General features: G+C 53.9%; 1 protein-coding gene across 10 annotated transcripts in view; it reads right to left on the bottom strand.

Moving 5' to 3' along the window:
- TBL1X (transducin beta like 1 X-linked) overlaps positions 1-19988 on the bottom strand; it is a 227338-nt gene that overhangs the window by 3674 nt on the left and 203676 nt on the right. For 9 of the 10 annotated variants that reach the window (XR_003430506.1, XM_027095546.1, XM_027095547.1 and 6 more), the window contains 11 exons: positions 19610-19862; positions 17471-17603; positions 16950-17091; positions 16108-16171; positions 15891-15988; positions 13551-13611; positions 8557-8678; positions 4944-5018; positions 4451-4578; positions 2539-2704; positions 694-795 (listed from right to left, as the gene is read on the bottom strand). Coding sequence is in view for 9 of the 10 variants with exons in the window: in XM_027095546.1 (XP_026951347.1) it covers positions 694-795; positions 2539-2704; positions 4451-4578; positions 4944-5018; positions 8557-8678; positions 13551-13611; positions 15891-15988; positions 16108-16171; positions 16950-17091; positions 17471-17603; positions 19610-19862 (1344 nt within the window). In the remaining variant the exon portion in view is untranslated. The remainder of the gene's footprint in view (positions 1-693; positions 796-2538; positions 2705-4450; positions 4579-4943; positions 5019-8556; positions 8679-13550; positions 13612-15890; positions 15989-16107; positions 16172-16949; positions 17092-17470; positions 17604-19609; positions 19863-19988) is intronic. The other variant, XM_027095550.1, reaches the window with a different exon arrangement.

Below are 19988 nucleotides of genomic sequence, written 5' to 3'. Positions count from 1 at the left end.
GGGTGGCCACAGCCATGGGCGGGTGTCACAGACCAGACACCGACGTGGCGGGGCAGAGGGCAAAACACACCTGAGCACACATCTGGGGCCGGGCTGACATCTGGCCAGCCAGCCCATTGCCACCTGCCCTACAGCTCATGGCAGTTCCAAGTGCAGGCGTGAATCCAAAAGCTAGACATCTTAGGGGATCAGCAGAGGGCCACCGGGACCCCGGAGACCCGTGGAATGCAAAGCCGGGCCTTTATCAGCAGAGGGCCCAGCAGGCTGGGAGCCAAGGCAGGACCAAGTTTCTCAGCCTCGGCACCTGCGCTCCTTGGGGCCGGTCACGTCTCTCCTGTGGGCGTCCTGTGCCCTGCAGGAGGTCTGAGCAGCAGCCCTGGCCTCCGCCCACCAGATGCCAGTAGCCCCCCGACCAGAGCGGTGGCACCCAAAACGCCTCCAGACGCTGCAGATGTCCTCCAGGGGGCAGAATCACCCCGGCTGCGGACCACCAATTTCACCGAGAAAACGCCATTCAGGAAGTCAGAGAGACGGCTGCTCCCAGAGGCCCAGCAGTTTCCTTCACCAACACACTGGCCGCGGCGCTCGGAGGCCACCACAGCGCCGGAAGCCCCCGCGGGTATCAGGGGTCTGACTTTTCGCGTCTCCACCGCCGAGCCCTCCGCCCCCCAGGAAACTACGGGTGCTGCTTACGGAGCCGTCCGACGCGCTGGCGCCCACTTTGTCCCCTCGGGCGTTCCAGCACACCTCGAAGATGCCGCCGGTGCCTCGGTAGCTGTGGACGAGACTTCCGCTCTGCAAAGCAAAGCCACCGTCACTCGCGATGCAGAGCGCCGACGTGGACCCCCAGGGTGTCGGCACAGAAACGTTCAAACATAGAAGCTAACGGAGTTTTCAGTGGCCGTAACGCGCCTCTCAGACCTGCTGCCAGGGGGGCACAGCTGACCTACGGCAGCCCGCGGAGTCGACCTAAACATGTTGCAGCCGAGGTCACGCCTCCCAGGGGTCATTCCCGGGGGCCAGCGACTGAGGGTGGCAGGGGGACTGAGGCAGCCGGGGAAGGGGCACGTCAACAAGATCTCGCGTGTGTTTATATTTAGAGAAGGTGTCCATCGCACTGAAGATTAAAGAGACCCTCGACATGTCTCAAAGAGTTCTGTGACTTATAAAAAAAAGTAAATAAAGGGGTAAAATGATTTAATGACTTGCTGACAGCAGGAGTTATCTAACTGATGATGTCATTTCAGAAATCCATCCATCACTATTTCCAGCAAGAGCTCCATGAACGGACGGCTACACGCTAATGTCTGTTTTCCGGGTGGCCCATCTGGGGCTCTGAGGCTGGGCTCGGCACCAGGCTGGCTCCACGTAAGGGCTGTCGTCGCCTCTTACTCGCGGAGAAGACGTGAGCACGTGAGGCGGCTCCTGGGAAGCCTGAGGTCTCAGTGGACCCCCCCCGGCCCCCCCCCCCCCCCGCCCCGCCAGCTAACGTGGCTCCCGCACCGCCCCCCCTGCACCAGCCACAAGGGGGAGCGGGCTTGAGAAAGTACATCCATCCAAATGCCACCCAGGCCTAAAGGAATCAGGAAGGAGCGTGGGAACAAACAGGAGGGGAGGGATTTCCCTGGCGGTCCAGTGGTTAGGACTCCGCGCTTCCACTGCAGGGGGCACGAGTTCAATCCCTGGTTGGGGAACTAAGAGCCCACGTGCTGCACAGGGCGGCCCAAAAATACAAAAACAAAAGACAAAACGAAACAAACAAACAAAAAAACCCCCAGAAAACCAGGAGAGGAGAGGCCATTTCATCCATCCTGAGGCCACACAGGATGGATTGCTGGCTGTCTGCAGTAATCCCTCCCATAGCACATTTCCCTCTTCCATTAGCAGGAGACACAAGAGCCCAGTATACTCAAACCCCGTCTCCTTTTACTTCTGTGACAGCAGAACCAACAGGGACATTCCTGCTGCTACCCAAACATAAAACACTTCCCTTCAAAAAATCAAAATGCCATGACAACAGCCAACGAATATTCCCCATGGTCCTTGATTTTGTTCCCTGAAGAAGCTACAGGAGCTGGTGTGGAGCAGAGGCGGTCAGGGCTGGCCTCCCCCCGGACGGCCGTTCCCCCTGGAAAGCTCGGGTGGAATGCCACTTCCGACCTAGACCTCAGTACCCACAGGGCAGCGTCTCGGGTGGGAAGATGACTGGGTTACGATCTTCCAAGGTGACTGCTCATGCCCAAGAGAAGGAAGAGGCAGGTGGAGGGCTTACCCGCCAAGGACTCAGAAAAAGCAACGAGTCGATGGGCGTCCCTGGCGGGGAAGACCGACCGCCCCCACGGAACACAGGGCAGATGGCACCGGGTCTGGGGTCCACCCGGGGAGCTGGGGTTTGTGTCACGGCTCCGCGTCTGAGGTGAGGCATTCCTGAGCACACACTCATTCCCTGGTTGCCGTTCCGGGCGTGGGCCACCAAAAACACGACTGTTGGGGGTGCTCCCTCTGGAGAGGAGTGGGCAGTGGGAACCAGGGAATTACCTGAGTGTTCCAGATGTGCACACACTTGTCAAAGGAGCCGCTGGCCAAGTGCTTCCCGTCGGGGCTAAAAGCTACACTATAGACTGGTTCCTGGTGTTTGGTGAGTGTGTGGATGCAAACACCCCGCTCCACGTCCCACAGTCGAACTGTAGAGTCGAACGAAGCACTGGAAAGACGGGAGAGAAAACGTCACCACAACACACGCGGGTTCCCGACTGTTTCCCTAAGACGCGGCACGGACAGCGGGCACTGCTCTCCCTTCCTGGCTCTTACGTTTCGAGAGACAACAAGCGGGTACACTCTTCCTCTTCTAAACCGTGAACCAGATACACTGAAAACAAAGCCACGGTCGTAAAACAAATCTTCTCCTTTTGTTGGGTGCTGTTATGAGGGAAACAAACTGACGTCCACACTCATTTGTCTGTGTGTTTTTCTAAGATATGAATGATACGTACTTTTGTATTCACTACATTTTCTAAAGTGCTCCCACAACTTACCAACACAACATCTATCGTTGCCAACTAAAACAGTGCTGAGAGCCGTATGTGGGGAAATACCAAACCGAGCGAGTACAGAATTAAAATATAATTGCATCCAAATACACAATCGCACTCCTGGGAGCTGCAAATTTCAGTAATTTCCAAATTTGAAAGAAGAGTACACAGCACAAAGATGCTTCACCCGGCGCTCCTTCTCTCTGTAGGGGCTTCCAGGCAGCAGCATGTCCCTCTATGCTCGTTAAGTAGAACGACCGCTTACGCTCGTAACGGGTGCCACGTGATACAAAGCACCTTCCGAGTTATAAAGAAAATCTGTACCCTAGACATTTAAGTGGATTTCACGACAGTTACTTGAAATAAGAGAGTAACAGCCTTCGTGTCTTTCTGGATCGGCCTTTCAGCCGATGTGGGACTTCCGTCCAGTGTTTTCTAACAGGTGGCCTGGGGTCGGTCCTCTCAGTTCCAAGAGTCCTTGCTGCCGGGCGAGGCCGCCCACCCCACAGCTACACCACAAAGACGGAGGGCTCTCCCTCATTTATAGGAGGGCCATGCCACCTGCCACTTCTCCCCACAACCCTGTTCTCTGCACCTATACAGAACCAACCCACTCGTGCTTCCTGGCAGGGAAACATTCCTTGCAAGCCTGGTCTTTCCCAGGCCAAACAGCTAAACACACACCCACGCTCTGTTGGATCACGGTCTCCGGACCCCTAAGTAATCCGGAAATTCAGCCTCAGAATCTCTTTAGTTCGTTTTTCTAAAGGTTCGTGTTAAAATATCATATTGGGATTGGAACGTTATATCGTGCATGGGGTCCAATGAGCGCGGGGACAAGTCTGCTGACCGCAGCCTAAGTGACGTAGCTCTGCGGAGGCCGCTGTGGTGACCTACAACCACTCTTCCCAATTCTGGCATCTGACTGACTAGCCACTCCTCTGCCTCCAACGCTGGTGTCTTGGCGGGAGGGGGGCATTCACTGTATAAACGGTTAGGTCAGATCTGGCTGCGGCTGGGGAGACTTTACCACCATTCAGCATTCTCACCACCTGCAGCTCCAAGTTGAACCAAGTACACCGAGCCCGAGGTCCAAGCTGAATTGTTTCCTTTCTCCATCAGGAAAGCAAAGCGCCGGGGGCCCGGACATGTATTGATTCCTCTCACCAGCCTCATGGTTAAGACCGTCCTTACCTCAAGTTAGCCGTCACGTGATAATTTATGTCTCGGGGCCCTTTCAAAATCAGCCGCCTCTCCGTTCTTTGGAAGGGTGTAAGCACATTTGGAAGACAACTTGGCAACATTTTCTGGGCTCTCTGGATATGAATAACGTTTCCCGGCCATGTTGCTGGCTCAGCCACAGTGAGCACGGCTACTTTTAGGAACCGAGACCGGGCTGAGGGCTATCTCCCCTTTACCTTGCTAGCATGATGTTGGAGTTGGGGTTGCTGGTGGCTGGCCCGGTGGGACTCCACTTTATGGTATATATTTCTTTGCTGTGAGCTTGAAGGTCATGAACACACGTATCCTGCTTCATACTCCAGATCTAGAGAACACATTGGGGACAAGGTGAGCAACGGCTGCTTCTCCCACCGGGGGAGGTTCTCCACCATCCCTGCTGGGAGCGTTCCTTAGGTTCCCGCCTCTGGGAAGCTCACGCCCAGTGGGGTGGGCAGCTGGCAGACTGGCCAGCAGAGGGGCCGGCTGAACACTAGGGGGCGCCCATGAGAAAGGCCGCAGGAAGGGCAGGATGAAGCAGGAGGTCACTGCAGGACAGCGACTTGCCATTTGCCAAGCGGGAACAGCGCTCAGAACAGAATATGCAGCTGGGGGAGCAGTGAATGTTAAGACCAGCACTGAGTACAGGGGGTCGTCTAGGGTCAAACGGCTCAGCCTTTTAGAATGCTTTACCTTTAATGTCATGTCATCAGAGCAGGATGCTAGCAACATCCCAGAAGGGTCCCATTTGATGGCATTGACCTCATTCTGAAAGAGAGCAAAGGGTTTCAAAAAGAAAGAAGGGCCTGGGCGCAGTAATACAACCTTCCAGCAGGGGGAAGGAGCGCACCGTCCTCTGCAAAAAAGCCTACTTGCATCCACCCTGGATAGAAAAGAACACGCCCAGGCCACGTGCACATGCCCCCTTTCCTTACTCCGCCTAGCTCCGTGATACAAAATGTACAGCCGTGTGCCACACATAACCAGCCACCCCCATCTCAGTTCTCTAAGGAAAAAAAAACAAAAAAAAATCACAACTAGGAAGGAAGCCAAATGAATTTACACAGAGTAAGGGCAGTACGTAAAACCAGGAAGACCTGTAAGTTATTTTAAAGCTGACTCGGAAAGTCATTTTCCTGCTCACTCTTGATACAGCAGCTGCCCGCTCTGTCTAAATCTGTCAGGACATGTCTCTTTTGGTGCTGAGTGGAGGGGGAGGAAACGTAAAGAAGCAAGGTTGCCAGAGGGGTAAACCCAGGCCCAAGACGATGTGACCTGAACACACACACGCAGACGAGCACACGTTACCTGGCTACTTCCAGAGCAAACAGAGCCAAGTAAACAGAACGCCGTAACTCGGCCCATATGGAAAGCTCTAGCAGGGGGGGGGGGGGGGGGGGGGGGGGCGGGGGGGGGAGGCGCAGAAAGGAACAAGGCCGCAGGCGGCCTTCCGGTTCTGGAGGCCAGGGGACCTCGAGGCTAAATCCTGGAGGACGAGGCAAATGCTCCCGTGGGCAAGGGAGCCGCCTGCAGCTGAGTGGAGGCGGGGAACTATGTGCCCAGCGGGGTGGGCCGGGGAGAGACGGCGGGAGCCAGTCGCGGGTCTCGGGCCTCCCATTTCTAGTAGGGGGACCGTGGAGCCCCGTCCCGTTCCCTCATGCCTGTTGCTGCAGCCTAACAATTAACTCATTTCACACCCATAATTAACTTCCCAATTAATCCCACGCTGCTAAGTGCTCTGGTTTGGATGATAAATGGTAATGGTCACGCTACTTGCTAAGGGCACTGAGTGCTGAACGGTGCGAGACAGGGAGGGATAAGGCTGCGTCTGTGTTCCATGTGGTACCCGTGGTGGAAGGCCCAGAAAAAAGGGAGGGATTGGAGCCTGCAGTACAAGGAGCGGGTCTGTGGGTGAGCCCGGGAGGTCGAGGCGGTCGGACAGAGTATGTGTGCACAGGCAAGCGGACCCAGGAGGACACCAAGAGAGGCGGTGCCTGGTGAGAGGTGCGCACCGGGGACAAGGGCAGCGTGGGAGGCTCTGAGTGTAACTGCTGAGAACAGAACCCGAGGGCGCATCTCCAAGGGCCTGCCTGCAAGAGGGAGCTGGTGCCCACTGACTGTCCCCAGTCGAACCCCCTCGCATCTTCCAGGGTGCAAGTGGACTTTCCTCTCCCTCCCTCTGCAGCCCAAGTCACAATTCCCAGAAAGCACCCAGAAACGGCTCACGGGGTCTCGGGAAGAAATCAGCTCAACTACATTTAGCTCACAGCGTGTGTGGAATGATGGGCTGCAATGAGACCCGTTTAAAGAGCCAGGTGGTGCGATGGCACAAAAGTCCCGAATGGGGCATAGGGCAAGTCACAAAGATTTCCTAGTGAAAGCTCGGGGACGGTCTAGGCGTAGAGGAGAAGTAAGTTTAGGTCAGAAAAATTAAAAAAGAAGGGTCTGTTTATAGACACGACAAGATGGTAACGGGACAACTGGTCCCTGGGCTCTGAAAGAACCTTCTTTTGGAAGCAGGGACCTGTAGGGACAGATGCTGGAGGAAGTGGGTACTAAGGGAACGCAAGTGCCAAGGACAACGCAACTTATGTCAGGTAAGTTAGTGGCAAGGGACGCCGTGAGTCAAAGGTGGGGAACAGTGCAGGTGTGAGGCGCTCAAAGCCAGCAGGTCCTCCAGGAGGACCGGGGTAGAGGCGGGGGCGTTGCACACTAGAGGGATCTGCCAGGGAAAGGCTGCAAAGAGCCTCATGGGCTATGCGGGAGGATCTGATGATGCATCCAGAGAACAAAAACGCTAATTTGAAAAGACACACGCACCTCAATGTTCACAGCAGCGTTATTTACAATAGCCAAGACATGGAAGCAACCTAAGTGTCCATCAACAGATGAGTGGATAAGGAAAATGTGGTACACACACACACACACACACACAGAGACACGGAATACTACTCAGACAAGAAAAGAATGAAATTCTGCCGCTGGCAACAACATGAACTTGGAGGGTGTTGTGCTTAGTGAATAAACTAAGTCAGACAAATATCGTACGCTACCACTTATATGTGGAATCCAAAAAAATACAACAAACTAGTGAATATAAGAAAAAAGAAGCAGGGCTTCCCTGGTGGCGCAGTGGTTGAGAGCCCGCCTGTCGATGCAGGGGACGCAGGTTCGTGCCCCGGTCCGGGAGGATTCCACATGCCGCGGAGCGGCTGGGCCCGTGAGCCATGGCCGCTGAGCCTGCGTGTCCGGAGCCTGTGCTCCGCAACGGGAGAGGCCACAGCAGTGAGAGGCCCCCGTACCGCAAAAAAGAAAAAAAAGAAAAAAGAAGCAGACTCACAGATACAGAGAACAAGCTAACGGTTATTGCTGGGGAGAGGGAAGGGGGAGGGGCAAGACAGGGGGAGGGGATTAAGAGGTACAAACTATTACGCATAAAATAGATAAGCTACAAGGATATAGTGTACAGCACAGGGAATATACCCAATATTTTATAATAACTATAAATAGATTATAATCTTCAAAAATTTGAATCGCTATGTTGTACACCTGAAACTTATATAATATTGTAAATTAACTACACCTCGATAAAAAAAATTAATTAATTAAAAAAAGGAATTCAGTGAGAAGTCAGCTGGTGTCTTGAGTTTCTTGGATTGAATGTTGTTTTCCACCAAATTTAGGAAAATTTGGCAAAATCATCGTTTCAAATAATTTTTCTGTTCCATTCTTTTCTTCTCTCTCCATTACACATATATGCTAGAGCTCTTCACACTGTCTCGTAGGTCATTAAGTCTCTATTCATTTGTTCAATCTTTTATCAGTTCTTCAAATTGGCTAGCTTCTGTGATCTCTCTTCAGGTTTACTAACCTTATTTCTGCAATCCCTCCACCATCCATTAAGATTTTCACTTCAGACATTCTACCTCTCAATTCTGAGATTTCCCCTTGACTGTTTTCAGAACAGTTTTCCTTCCTCTGCTGCCCTTCTGCATCTATTCACTCATTACAAACAGCCTTTCCTTTGTTTCCTCATACAGTCTAATAATAGCTACTTTAAAGTCTTTCCTGCAAAATCCAACATCTGGCTCATCTCAGGTCACTTTTTTTTTTTACACTGTCTTCCCAGATGGATAACTGGGTTAGCCAATCACCTGAGATAGCTACAACAGCCCAAGGAGCAGTGGGCTGCACAAGAACTGGTCTGCAGTCACAGCATCCTTTAACTCTAGGCAGAGAGGAGCCAGCTCCCAGCTCCCAGCACATTCGCACGAACCTGAGCCCCACAGTCAGAACTCGCACTTACTGTGTGTCCCTGGAACGTTTTGACCGGGCGGTCACAGCCGAGTCTGCAGACGTGGATACACATGTCTGTGCTACACGAAGCAAAGGTAGTGTTGTTCTGCCAATCCACGTCAAGGGCAGGGGCTGTGGAGCAGCAAATGGTCGGGGGAACATTTGCACTTAGCAGTTGTGCACAGAGCTCAGGCGACTTAGAAGAAGTAACAGCATCGTCAAGATGCCTAAGGACAAGATAAAGCAGCACCCCCAGTGTGAACACATCCTCTGTCCCCCACAGACCTGAAAATCTGTCCTTCCCATTTGGAGGGATGCCCAGAGGCCTCCGGAGCGAGACCCCGTGACACCTCGGGCGGCATAAGCGCAGTCTCTTGCTCCCCTGGCACAGGTGAGACAGGGTAGGGGAGAAGCACGCCGTCTTCTCCCGCACCTTGCCGCTCCCAGGAATATCACTGGGCTGGGCTGACTGGATGTGTTTCAGATAGAGAGGAGAGGAAAAAGATTTCATATCCTGTGTTCAAGGTATCCGCACTGAGAAACTCTCCCACAGGGACTTCCCTGGTGGTCCAGCGGTTAGGACTCCGTGCTCTCCCTGCCGAGGGCCCGGGTTCCATCCCTGGCTGGGGAACTGAAATCCCGCAGGCCACGTGCCGCGGCCCCCCAAAATCCCCCACCACACAATGAATGCATTCCACCAACTGGAGGATGCTCATCGTTGACAAGGGGACAGCCTGAGGGGACGCAAGTGACCTTATGGTGAACGCTGCCTCTGGCTCCTGGGCCTTTCTCAGGGGCGAGTGGCTCCAAGAGCTCTGTGAGGTTTGGGGGATGGTGACGGCCCTCTTCCCTTCTCCCGACCTCCCCGAGAGACGACTAAGCATCTTTGTTCTCTCCACACGCTTCCTTGTTTCTGGACAAACAGAGGGTTAAGTCCTGCAAGCCCCTGGTGAGATCTTCATCGACAGATCGATCCCTGACCATGTCCCACGTGTGTTTCTTACAGGCAGGTCAGCACTGAATTGGGAGAAGAATCCAGCTTCCTCAGGATACGCTAACTCGGACTACCCCTCCCGTGCTCAGCCTTAAAGCAAGAGGTGCACCCGTGCACACGCGCCAGCCTTCCACAGCTGCAGTGCTGGATCCCCTTGGCTCCCCTGTCCAGCTCTGTCCCCACAGAGGCTACGGGTGGGAGGATGTGGCCGGGAGGCAGCAGGCTCTTTCAACACCCCAGGGCGTGCATCTCTGTGTGTCACACCCCCTGCAGAGCGGTCCAGCATGGGCCCACGGTTTCTGCTGCATTTCCCACGTGTGCCCAGTGGAACAAAGGAACCGGATCCGCTTGGTCAGAAGGATGTTCCCGGGAGCCAGAGCGCGAAGAGCAAAGCCGCAGCTGCTGCTGTTTACGACACTGCAGGAGCCAAATCACGAATTCCTGGGCCAGCCTCTGCAGCGGGGTGTGCAATTAATACGCCTGGAAGAGGGACAATCTGGCGGGCGTTTCGGGGGCTGGTGACCAGCACCTGGCCGTTAAGAATTAACGTGCGCTGAACCCCTGCCATCTAAACGGAGGATGCTGTGTACTCAGGTGTCTGGCCCCATTCTGCGTCGATGCTGCTGCCAGGACCCTGCCCTGCCCCCGGGAGCTCACCATCCAGTGTGGGTGGGGCTAAGCTATTCTGGGGGTCTGTGTGGCCTCCCTGCCCACACTTGGCCAATCAGGTTTGACCGTCGGCAGCAGTCCAGGTACAGCCAAGCATTACTTCGCTTTTTTTTTAAAAAAAATTTAATTTTGAAATGCTTACGGAATCGCAGGACGCTGCAGAGATGTAATAGAGAGGCCCCACGTTGTACCCTTCCCCCACTGGTGGCATCTTATGCCCCTACAGTACAACGCCCAGACCCAGGAGGTGAACGCGCGCCACGTGTGTGCAGTGCGGCACTGTTTGATCACACGCGCAGGCCTGTGTAACGACCACCGCAGTCAAGATCCAGAACCCTGTTCCATCACCACGAGGACCTCCCTGTGCCACGTTACCAGCACACCGAGCCCCCCCGGACCACCCCTCAACTCTGGCTCCACATCTAACATTTCGTCATTTCGAGAATGTTATGTCAATGGCGTCATCCAGCATGTGACCCCTGCAGACGGGCTTTTTCCAGGCGGCAGAACCCCCTTGAGAACCTATCCAAGCCGTCGCGTGTTATCAGTAGTCGATTGGTAACTGTTCCTTGTCACTGCTGAGCGGGGGAACGCCGTCAGGCTCTGAGCTGACACTTCCTGCTGTTGGTAAACAGCGGACGCGCCCCACCAGGCCTTCATGGCGAACACCTACGGGGCAAGGCGGTTTCACAGATCAACCCATCAAATACTAAGGAAAGGTGCCCCTATCGCTCTCCCTGCCTGCGCTTCCTCCTGAAAAACAGCACCGTTTCTTTCCTTCCATTCTGGACAGTCTCTACCACACCACTTGTCACTACAAAGAAAGAGCAGAGAACACACAGAGCTTCCTGCCCCAGCAACGGGATACGGGTCGACCTCGTGGGCAGCAACACCGCAGGTGAGAAGCTCTCTCAGGATACAAGAGACATGTGGTCTGCGGGATGGAAAGCCGTCCCATGGACCTTGGGAATGCTCTGGGAATACTAATTTCCGCTGGAAGCCTTGGTACACGAACTCTTAAGATAAAACTGTTAGACGAACCTTACTGATGGCTATTTTGGGCAAATCATCCTCTGAAAAACAGAAGCCAGAGCTCTCTTCATCACAGATATCCCCCACCACGTGCGCACGGATGTCAGCACACCTGGGGCTCTACGCCTCTGCCCTGTCACTGCATCCGTCCCGGCAGCAGAGGTAGGGATGGTCTTGGGATTTATGCCAAACACGATGGAAACCCACCAGGCTCACTTGCTTTGGTCTGCAGAGTCTACAGCACAGAAGTCTGACATGGAGACGACACACACAGATCAAAACCTGGAGGCTGGGGTGCCGGGGATGGGGAAGGGGGAATGGACAGTGAGCTCTTCATGGGTAAGGGGTCTCCTTACGGGATGACAGAAATGTCGTGCAACTAGACAGTGGCGAGTGCTTTGTATATTCTGCCCGCTCCAAACACACACACACAGAGACACAGACACACACAGGCACATACACACACACAGGCGCACACACACACACCCACAGACACAGACACACACAGACACACACACACACAGACACAGACACACACACACACAGACACAGACACACACACACAGACACACACACACACAGACACACACACAGACACACACACAGGCACACACACCCACACCCACAGACACAGACACACACACACAGACACAGACACACAGACACAGACACACACACACACACACACAGACACAGACACAGGTCGGGACGCCAGGCTGCCTGCTCTTGGAGCCCTGCCCATTTCCTCGTGGGGAAATATATTCTATAAAACGTCCACCAACTTCCACATCATCAACGGTATCAGATTAAAGCAACAAGAAAATTCACTGGCAGCCCCAGCAGGTGTCTCCGGTGTGGTCCCAAGGACAGCCGTGGAAGAGGTGGGCTGCCTCTCCGGGGTAGCGGGGTGCAAGCCGGCACCTCCCAGGTCTGCCTCCGTCAGGAGGGAACGGAGTGCCGCATGGAGTCACAGAGGCTGGCGTCCACGCGTGTGTCCCAGTCGTGTCAAGGCCTGGTCGGGACCTTTCCTCTTAGTCTGCTCCCTGCAGGACCACGTCCCCCGCGTGGAGCCCTCCCTGGGCACGGAGGAAATGCACCGTCCTGGGGAGTCCTCAGGGCCAGTCCTCTGGTTCAGACCGTCACCAGGCACCCAGGAATACCCAGCAGGAAAGCCCCTCTGCTCCCCTCCTAAACACTGTCCCGGGCCACCTGACACAGCAAGATGTTCACCCTGTACACACAGCGATTCCCTCTCAGTGGAGCAGACGCCTCCCGTGACGGGAAGCGGCACCTACGCCCTGCTGTCGACTTCAAGCCAGCTTCTCCCAACAGTTTATCAGTTTCCACCTCTGTCCTCAGATAAGAGACCACATCTAACAACAGGACTCAGTCCCACGGAACATGAAGCATCAGGGGGGAATCTGGGAACCTGGACTCCCTAGACCCCTGGCTGCCCCACGTGGCCTGGTGAGGACCCAACACACACACAGACGTGTGCGGTCGAGAACAGCAGCTACACATCCGTGCAGGCAAGACCACTGCAGGCCTGACGCCGCTCCCTGTAGGAAGGCTTGGCGGCAAGGATGGCGTTGGCCCGAGTCTGGGAATTCGGACTTCCCACCATGGCCTAACTGGTAAGAACGGCTTCTGTGCCTCCACCGTCTGTGCAAACAACGTGGTTTATACTGAATCCCACGCTCCTCCTGGGAGTGAAGCATTCGGGTGCAGGCGGGCACAGGGTGCCTACGAACCAGAAATGCTGGGCACCAGGCTCTGCTGACTTCACACGACCTGTCACACGCATGATCACCGCTCGCTTTCGGGGGAACCCAGCATGTCCTACGCGACTCCGTCAGGAGACAACCTTTGGAAGGTCTGGATCTCGCCCCGTGTGCCTTTGCCCTCTGCTGACATTGCTTTGTATCCTTTTACTGTAACACATCTGCGCTATGAATTCAGCTGCACGCCCTGGGAGTCGTCCTGGGTGAACTGCTGACGCCGGGCGAGGTCTTAGGGACGCCCCTGACACAGCGCCCTTGGGGCAGCAGCAGAAGGGAGCCCACACCAGTTCGGCTGGGGTTTGCAGCTTTGCAATGAAACTTTGGAGCGAGCGAGCACCGAGGGTATCTGTATGTTGGAGGCCTCAAGAGCAGTGCTTCCTGTGAGAAGGGTTTCCTCCCTACCAGCTATATTCCGTGCCTGCCATCCTCTAAGCGTTCACCATTACTTTAAGGGACACCTCCTAGGACTCTGAATTATTATTTTTGAATGACAAAGAATAAAAAGGGAAATTTAAAAAAAATACTCACCGGAATGAAACGGAAACTGCTGTTTGGCCTCTCCTGTGTGGGCATCCCAAATTATTGTTGTCTGTGCTCCGCAAAAAAAAAGAAAAAAAGTTAGTTACTATTCTTCTTGCAAAGTTTTCTCTAGAAAAATTTACGATATAAGAAAATGCAGTGAGCCCCTCTTTTTTCTAAAGCAGCACTGTCCAATCAACACTATATAAATAGCATGCAAGTCACACAGGAAGTTTAAAATGTTCAGTCACCACACGAAAAAATTAAAAAAGAAACCAGTAAAACTAATTTTAACAAAATTCATTTCACTCCAGCATGGCGAAAATATTATCGTTTCAACATAAGATCAATATACTCGTATCAACAAGATATCTGGCATTCTCTTTTTCACCCGTGTCTTTGGAACCCAGGGTGTCTCTTACACACTTAACGATCCGGAGGGTCACACTCATGAAGTTGGCCACGTGCGCTGGTTACTCCACCAGACACAGCAGCTGGAACTGATACTCGCAAAACTACCAGTTTTGGTGGGAAATCCCCCTTATCCCCAAACATGAAAAACTATTGAAAAAACTGTAACGATAAACACCTTTTTGGCACTTTTCCCAATGAAAAGCTGCAGAAATGGGTATTTCTGAAAATTCCCCTGACCGTCACTCACTCCGTGAATTGGGATCACTAGACAGAGTAGAGAATTGGGTTACACTGGGGTCTGGCACTGATTTATTGGTCTATATAGAAGGAGAAAAAAAAAAAAAAAAAGATCTCCTCCCCGGAAAACAAAGTAAATCACAAATGCTTACGAACGTACTAATGTTGGGAGACACTTAGGGAAGAAGCCATCTGGCAGCTCGATGAAGACCACTGGAATTAGTTCTTAATCAACTGGAATTTTCAACTGAATTGGAACCTTTACACCTCCCTGTCAATGACGTTTAATAAAGATTTTACTTTAAGAAGAACTAGTTCTATTTCGTATCGACAGCAGTAATTTTCAGAGGAAGTACTCAGAGCAATGAATATCTCTGAAACTTTTGGTCAGCTCTAGACCAATTAACAGTTTGCTTTTTGGGGGGGCCGCGCCGCAGAGCTTAATAGGATCTTAGTTCCCCAACTGGGAACTGAACCCGGGCCCTTGGCAGCGAAAGTGCGGAGTCCTAACCACTGGACTGCCAGGGAATTCCCAACAATTTTTTGTTTGACGGAGTATAACTGTTTTTCTTAATTGAGCCACTCACAAATCTGGCAAGGCAGAGAACATATAAACCCTTCCACAATTCTGATACAATTTCACCTACTACCATCAATAATTGTAACAACTTGTTGATGTTTTAACGTTAAATATACACTGGGCAAAAGAAAGTATTCCTTACACAAAAGCTTTCAAGAAACTGAAGTACATTTTAGCCACTTTGGGTTAAGCTCGCACTGAAGGTCAAAGTCAACATCCCTAAATTACATTTCCTCCCCGAGAACGTATCACTTTACAGAAAGCAACTATTATTCCTGCCACGGTTGACTAATCATGGTAGATAGTGTCTGACTCAGAGGCTACTAGAATTCCAAATGTGCATTTCCACTAACCATCCAGTTCATCGCCTGGTAGAAACAGAAGATAATCAGGTAGAAAATCCAGAATGATTATAAAAAACGGCCTCAGGGGCAGGGAGGACCTGAAGATGCAAAGAATTCTCTGGCAGAGTGTGAAAGCTACAGGGCAGTTGTTATTGGCGTCCAGGGCCTGAGTCTCCGATCAGACTTTATACCAATGTGTCCCGAGGCAAATTAGTGAAGTTCTCTGGGGCTCCATTTCCCCCTCTGTGAAAAGGGCCACATCATCCCAGTGAGCCCCGCCCCTCGCACGGGTGTCTACCTTCCTCCTGCCCTCAGGGAAGCCTGCGGTCTACAGGGCGATGCAACAAGTCATCAGATTGGGAAAACGGAAGCCTGGGGAGAGAAAACCGTTTGTGTTCCTAAAATCACTCTGGGCGGGTGGGGTACGTTTATGCAGAGGACACCCCACGCCAGTGGGCTTCTTCAAGCAGTGGACAAACGCAATTTGGGGATTTTCTTCTTTCTATCAGTGAACTATGAACCTCAAGGTAAAAGGTGTGACGGGCCGGGGGAGAGCTTTGATGAAGGTCTGTAGAGCAGTCTACGGTACATGAAGACACGATGTGCTAGAAATGAACACTAAGACCAAAACCACAGAAGCAAACAAAACAGATCCCTCTGATTTCTTAACGGGAGGCAGAATTCTCAGAATTCGTAGAAAGCATGATGTTATCTGAGATTAAACATAAACAGGCACCTACAGATGACAGCAATGTATCTTAAGCAAACACTCACTTTGTCTACTCCAGCACTCAAAATGTAATTCCCCTTCTTGTTCCATTTCAAGGCAAAGATGGGGCCTTTATGTTGGCCTAAGGTGCTGGCCAGGTTACCTGGTACGTAAAACACAAACACAGCAAGCGGGGTGACTTCCGAGCCTCAGTCTGTCCCCCGGATGACGACAGGCCAAGCACCTCCTCTCCGACCCCAACACAAGGGCATCAGGACTTACCGTCTTCCGTCCATATTCTTGCAAAACCATCATAGGAACCTGTAGCCAACAGTGTGCCGTCACTCTGCAGGCCAGAGAGAAACACAGAGCGACAGAAGCAGCTTAGTAGGGGCAGCAGTGGAAAAGGGCCCCTCGCATTATCCCTGGGCGGCAGCACCTGACGTCAACAGCAGGTTCCCAGTCACGAGACTCACCAGTCACGCTGGCCTACTTGAGCTCGCACTGCCCTTCACTGAAAACGTGAGACCAAACAGGCTCCCCGCATACAACCATCAAGGAGGCGAGGGGGCAAGGAAAACGCATTGCAACCCCTCACCACTGACGACGTCCATAAAAATACGGTACGAAAAGTTATCGAGAGACTCCTGGAGACTTAGGTGAGCTCTTAGAAATATGTGCAAATGGGGAAGAGTGGTGAAATGCAGAATATGCATAAACATGATAAAGGGCAAGAAAATCAAAAGATGTTCCAATCAGAAAAAAAAAAAAGAAGTCAGAGAGCTCTGCGTCTCTCACGTGTTAAATGCACGTAACACAGGTGCTGAAGCGTCAGGGTGGAAAGTCATCTTTCCTTCGTGACGCCTCACAGAGCGCCAGCGGAACGGGTTCCCCGATAAAACCCCCAGACTCCATCCTGCCAACGTGTGGCTACGGAACACCCAGCTAGAGGCCCGCCAACACGGAGGGCCTCGGGAGGAGCGCTCAGAAACGGGGGCCAGCCCCCGGGGGCCAGCCCCAACGATACTGCCCCCTTCCTGCGTCTGCCCGGCTCCATCAGCACCACGGCGGCCCTCGCTGTGGTTTACAGACGTTCAAGTGTCTGGGCGGGGGCGGAGGCTTACGTTCCAGTCCAGCGAGGTGACGTCTTTGTTACTGGGGACGTCATGCCCCCCCTCCCGTATACAGTGCCTCAGCACGAGCTGCGTGGAGCCCCCGTTGCTGTTTTCGTTGAGGTTCCATATCCTTGCGGTTGAATCTCCAGATCTGTGCAAGGAACACACACAGCATTCAGCTTCCGGTCCCAGGGCCAGCAATGCTCATCACTACTTGCTGTCTGGCTAGGTCGGGCATCCTCGGCCCGGGGTCCTCCGTCTTTTCGATATCGCCGACTCACAGTGGTTTTCTCTTCCCGACCTTTTTTTTGCACTTAGTGATTTGAAATGTCTGTGCATTGCTCCCCAGCCCGCTGAGAAAACGGCTGGACCGGGCACTTCTGCACAGCCTGAGGTACTCGGGGCGCCCCAAGCCCTGGTCTGCACTCACTGGGAAGATGCCACCAACAAGGTACGGAGGGGGAGCGCATGTCCTGTGAGGGAGGACTCGGACACCCAGACCCTGGGCACCCCCAGCCGGACACCCTTACCCGGAAGCCAGGAGGTCACTGACAGGGTTCCAGGCACAGATGAACACCTCAGACTCGTGGCCCCGAAGGACGGTGGCTTTACTGGGTGGGATCTCCACGTCTCCGTCTATTTCCATTGGTTTCGAATGATTATCTGTCACGGGAAACAGGGAAAGACACAGGCCTGAGGGATACCAAGGAAACCTCCTCAGGGCACGTGGGTTTTACAAGCAGCCCCCTTTGCTGTCACCCATGGCGATGACAACCAAATCGTGGGTTCTGTGTAATTTAGCAGATACGTGACATTTCTTGACAGTCTCCAAATTTGACAGAGGAATAAAAACCGGTATTTACTCTCTATAACTAGGGCGAGGCTAATTTCTAACAACAGCCGGAAGAAGACTGGACAGAAGAGATGACAGCCAGCCGGCTCCTGAGCAGGCGGAAGGTTCCTTCTCTTGACGGGACAACGGGTCTTACCCGGAAGCACCCTGTGAGGTGCTTAGCTGTGAAGCGCCCTACCTGTGAAGCTACCACGGGGGCAGGCCATCATTCTGCTGGAAGCTTGCTACCCTCAACCCCTCAGAGTCTTGGGACTCAAGTGCTATCTTCTGACTGGAGTCGTCTGCGTACCATGCTTTTCAAGCCAAGCAGAACCACCAGGTTTCTGAACCCAAGCAGTCCTCCCTCCATATAACCCACAGGGTCCAGGCTCTGGAAGGGCGACAGGGCATGCTAAGTGCCACCCGGAAGAGACTCCCCCTGGGTAGTGGCCGTTTTCCCCCTCTGTGGCACAAGACAAAAGATTCTTGAAGATCAGAACGAACGATCACTTCAGAGACTCCATTCAGGCCACAGCCTGCCTCGTAGCAAGATGGGAGCAAAGAGCAGGTGGGACTAGTTTCCGGAACAAGGTGAGAGTCGGAAACCACCGGACGGTGTACGTGGGATGGGGTGCCGGCCAGCCCTCGGGTGAAAAGTAACGCTTAGGGACTCCTGAAACAAAGACCTGCCAGCCACCGGCGTTCCTTAAGGCATGCGACGGTCTCCACGTGGCCACACTCCCTTAGAGGTTAAGATTTAAAATACACGGTGCAATTTATAAGTTTGCAAAATTTCTGTCTCGGCGGATACAGAGGTTTCTCAGAGCTCACCAATTAGGATCGCTGCCTGGGGCGGAAGCCTAAAGACAAGGACACGTACCTCCTTCCTGTTTTCTTTATTTTGGGCGCCTTGAGGGATGTATCCCACGGGAGTGGGCAGCCCATAAATGACCTGTGGGTACAAGCCACCTATTTTTTCTTCTTCTTTCCCTGTCCCGTCATCTTGGACCTCGTTAACAGTGATCATGGGGCCTGCCGGCGGGAGGTCTTTTCATCGGACGCTAGACAGATGGGCTTCAAGCCACCCTGCTGTAACATAACCCGCGCTGCAGCCTGCCCCGGCTTCCTGCGCAGCGCTGCAGCTGCATCTCGACTCTAGCGGGAGACGGCCTGTGCCGGGGCGGGGGGATGAGCCGCCCCCGCAGGGGCGGCATGGCTGCTCGGAGGGAAATGATTTTCAAAGGAGGAAGCACACACACGCACGCACACACTCACGCGCATGCACACACGCACACGCACGTGCGCAATGCGCGCACACACTCGGAGCTTAGACCCTGAAGCCGTCTCCGAGTTGATACGCCGCGTGTCAAAGCGCCGGCAGGCTCCCGCGGTAAAGGTTCATGCTCTCCGACTCGTCTGCCGGACGCTTCAGGGCCATTACCTAACAGGGACCCTGCTGCAACCACCAAATAAGACGGCACTTGCTGTCTGTGCCGGGTGCCCTGTCAGTGACCGTGAGCTCCGAGGGTCAGGTCAGAGTTCGTCCGCGAGGCCGGAGGACGGTGCGGGGGCCTCCTTTTTGTGCCCGACAGTAATCACAGGTGGAACAAATGAGTCCTCAGAGTAGCACAACCTCCTAAAGCTGAGAGAATGCTGCGTCCAAGGATCTCAGTGAGAACAGAGCGCGAAGCCCTCCTGGCCACAGAACAAGCCAGCCCTAGACGCTGCCGCATACGCACCGCCCAGCAGGCAGGCCTGGAAGGGGTCTGCAGGACTTGCCCAGACTCAGACGAGGGAGAAGCTGCCGGAGCGCGAAGCTCTGGAGCCCCACACTCACTTATCGCATGCGCTCCGTTCTCTTCCCCGTTCACTGTGGCCTCGCCGTTCTTTGGTGGGTTCTGCTGGGAAACGGCCGCCGGGGCCGTCGGGGCCGCCGGGGCCGCCGCCGCCGCCGCCGTGGCCGCCACGCTGGCCTGCTGCTGCGCCAGCTTCTCCCGGAAGGCCTGCTGCCGCGTCTGCACCACGTCGGGCATCACCGCGTCAATCAGGGACAGCGACTCTATCGGACGGCCGTCGAACACCGTGCCGTCCTGCGGACAGAGCCCAGGCATAGATGTCAGCTCCCAGCGAGACGGGTGCGCGTCGGGGACAGACACGCAGGATCCCGGGAGCCGCGGGGCCGCCGAGCAGGCGGGGCCGGACCGGGCGTCCTGAGC

Source organism: Aethalodelphis obliquidens, unplaced genomic scaffold (genome assembly GCF_003676395.1).
Source record: "Aethalodelphis obliquidens isolate GAN/ISIS:26980383/991018 unplaced genomic scaffold, ASM367639v1 scaffold91, whole genome shotgun sequence".
Lineage (NCBI taxonomy): Eukaryota > Metazoa > Chordata > Mammalia > Artiodactyla > Delphinidae > Aethalodelphis > Aethalodelphis obliquidens.
Note: the sequence above shows the minus strand (reverse complement) of the source record. Positions and strands in the feature narration are given on the sequence as shown.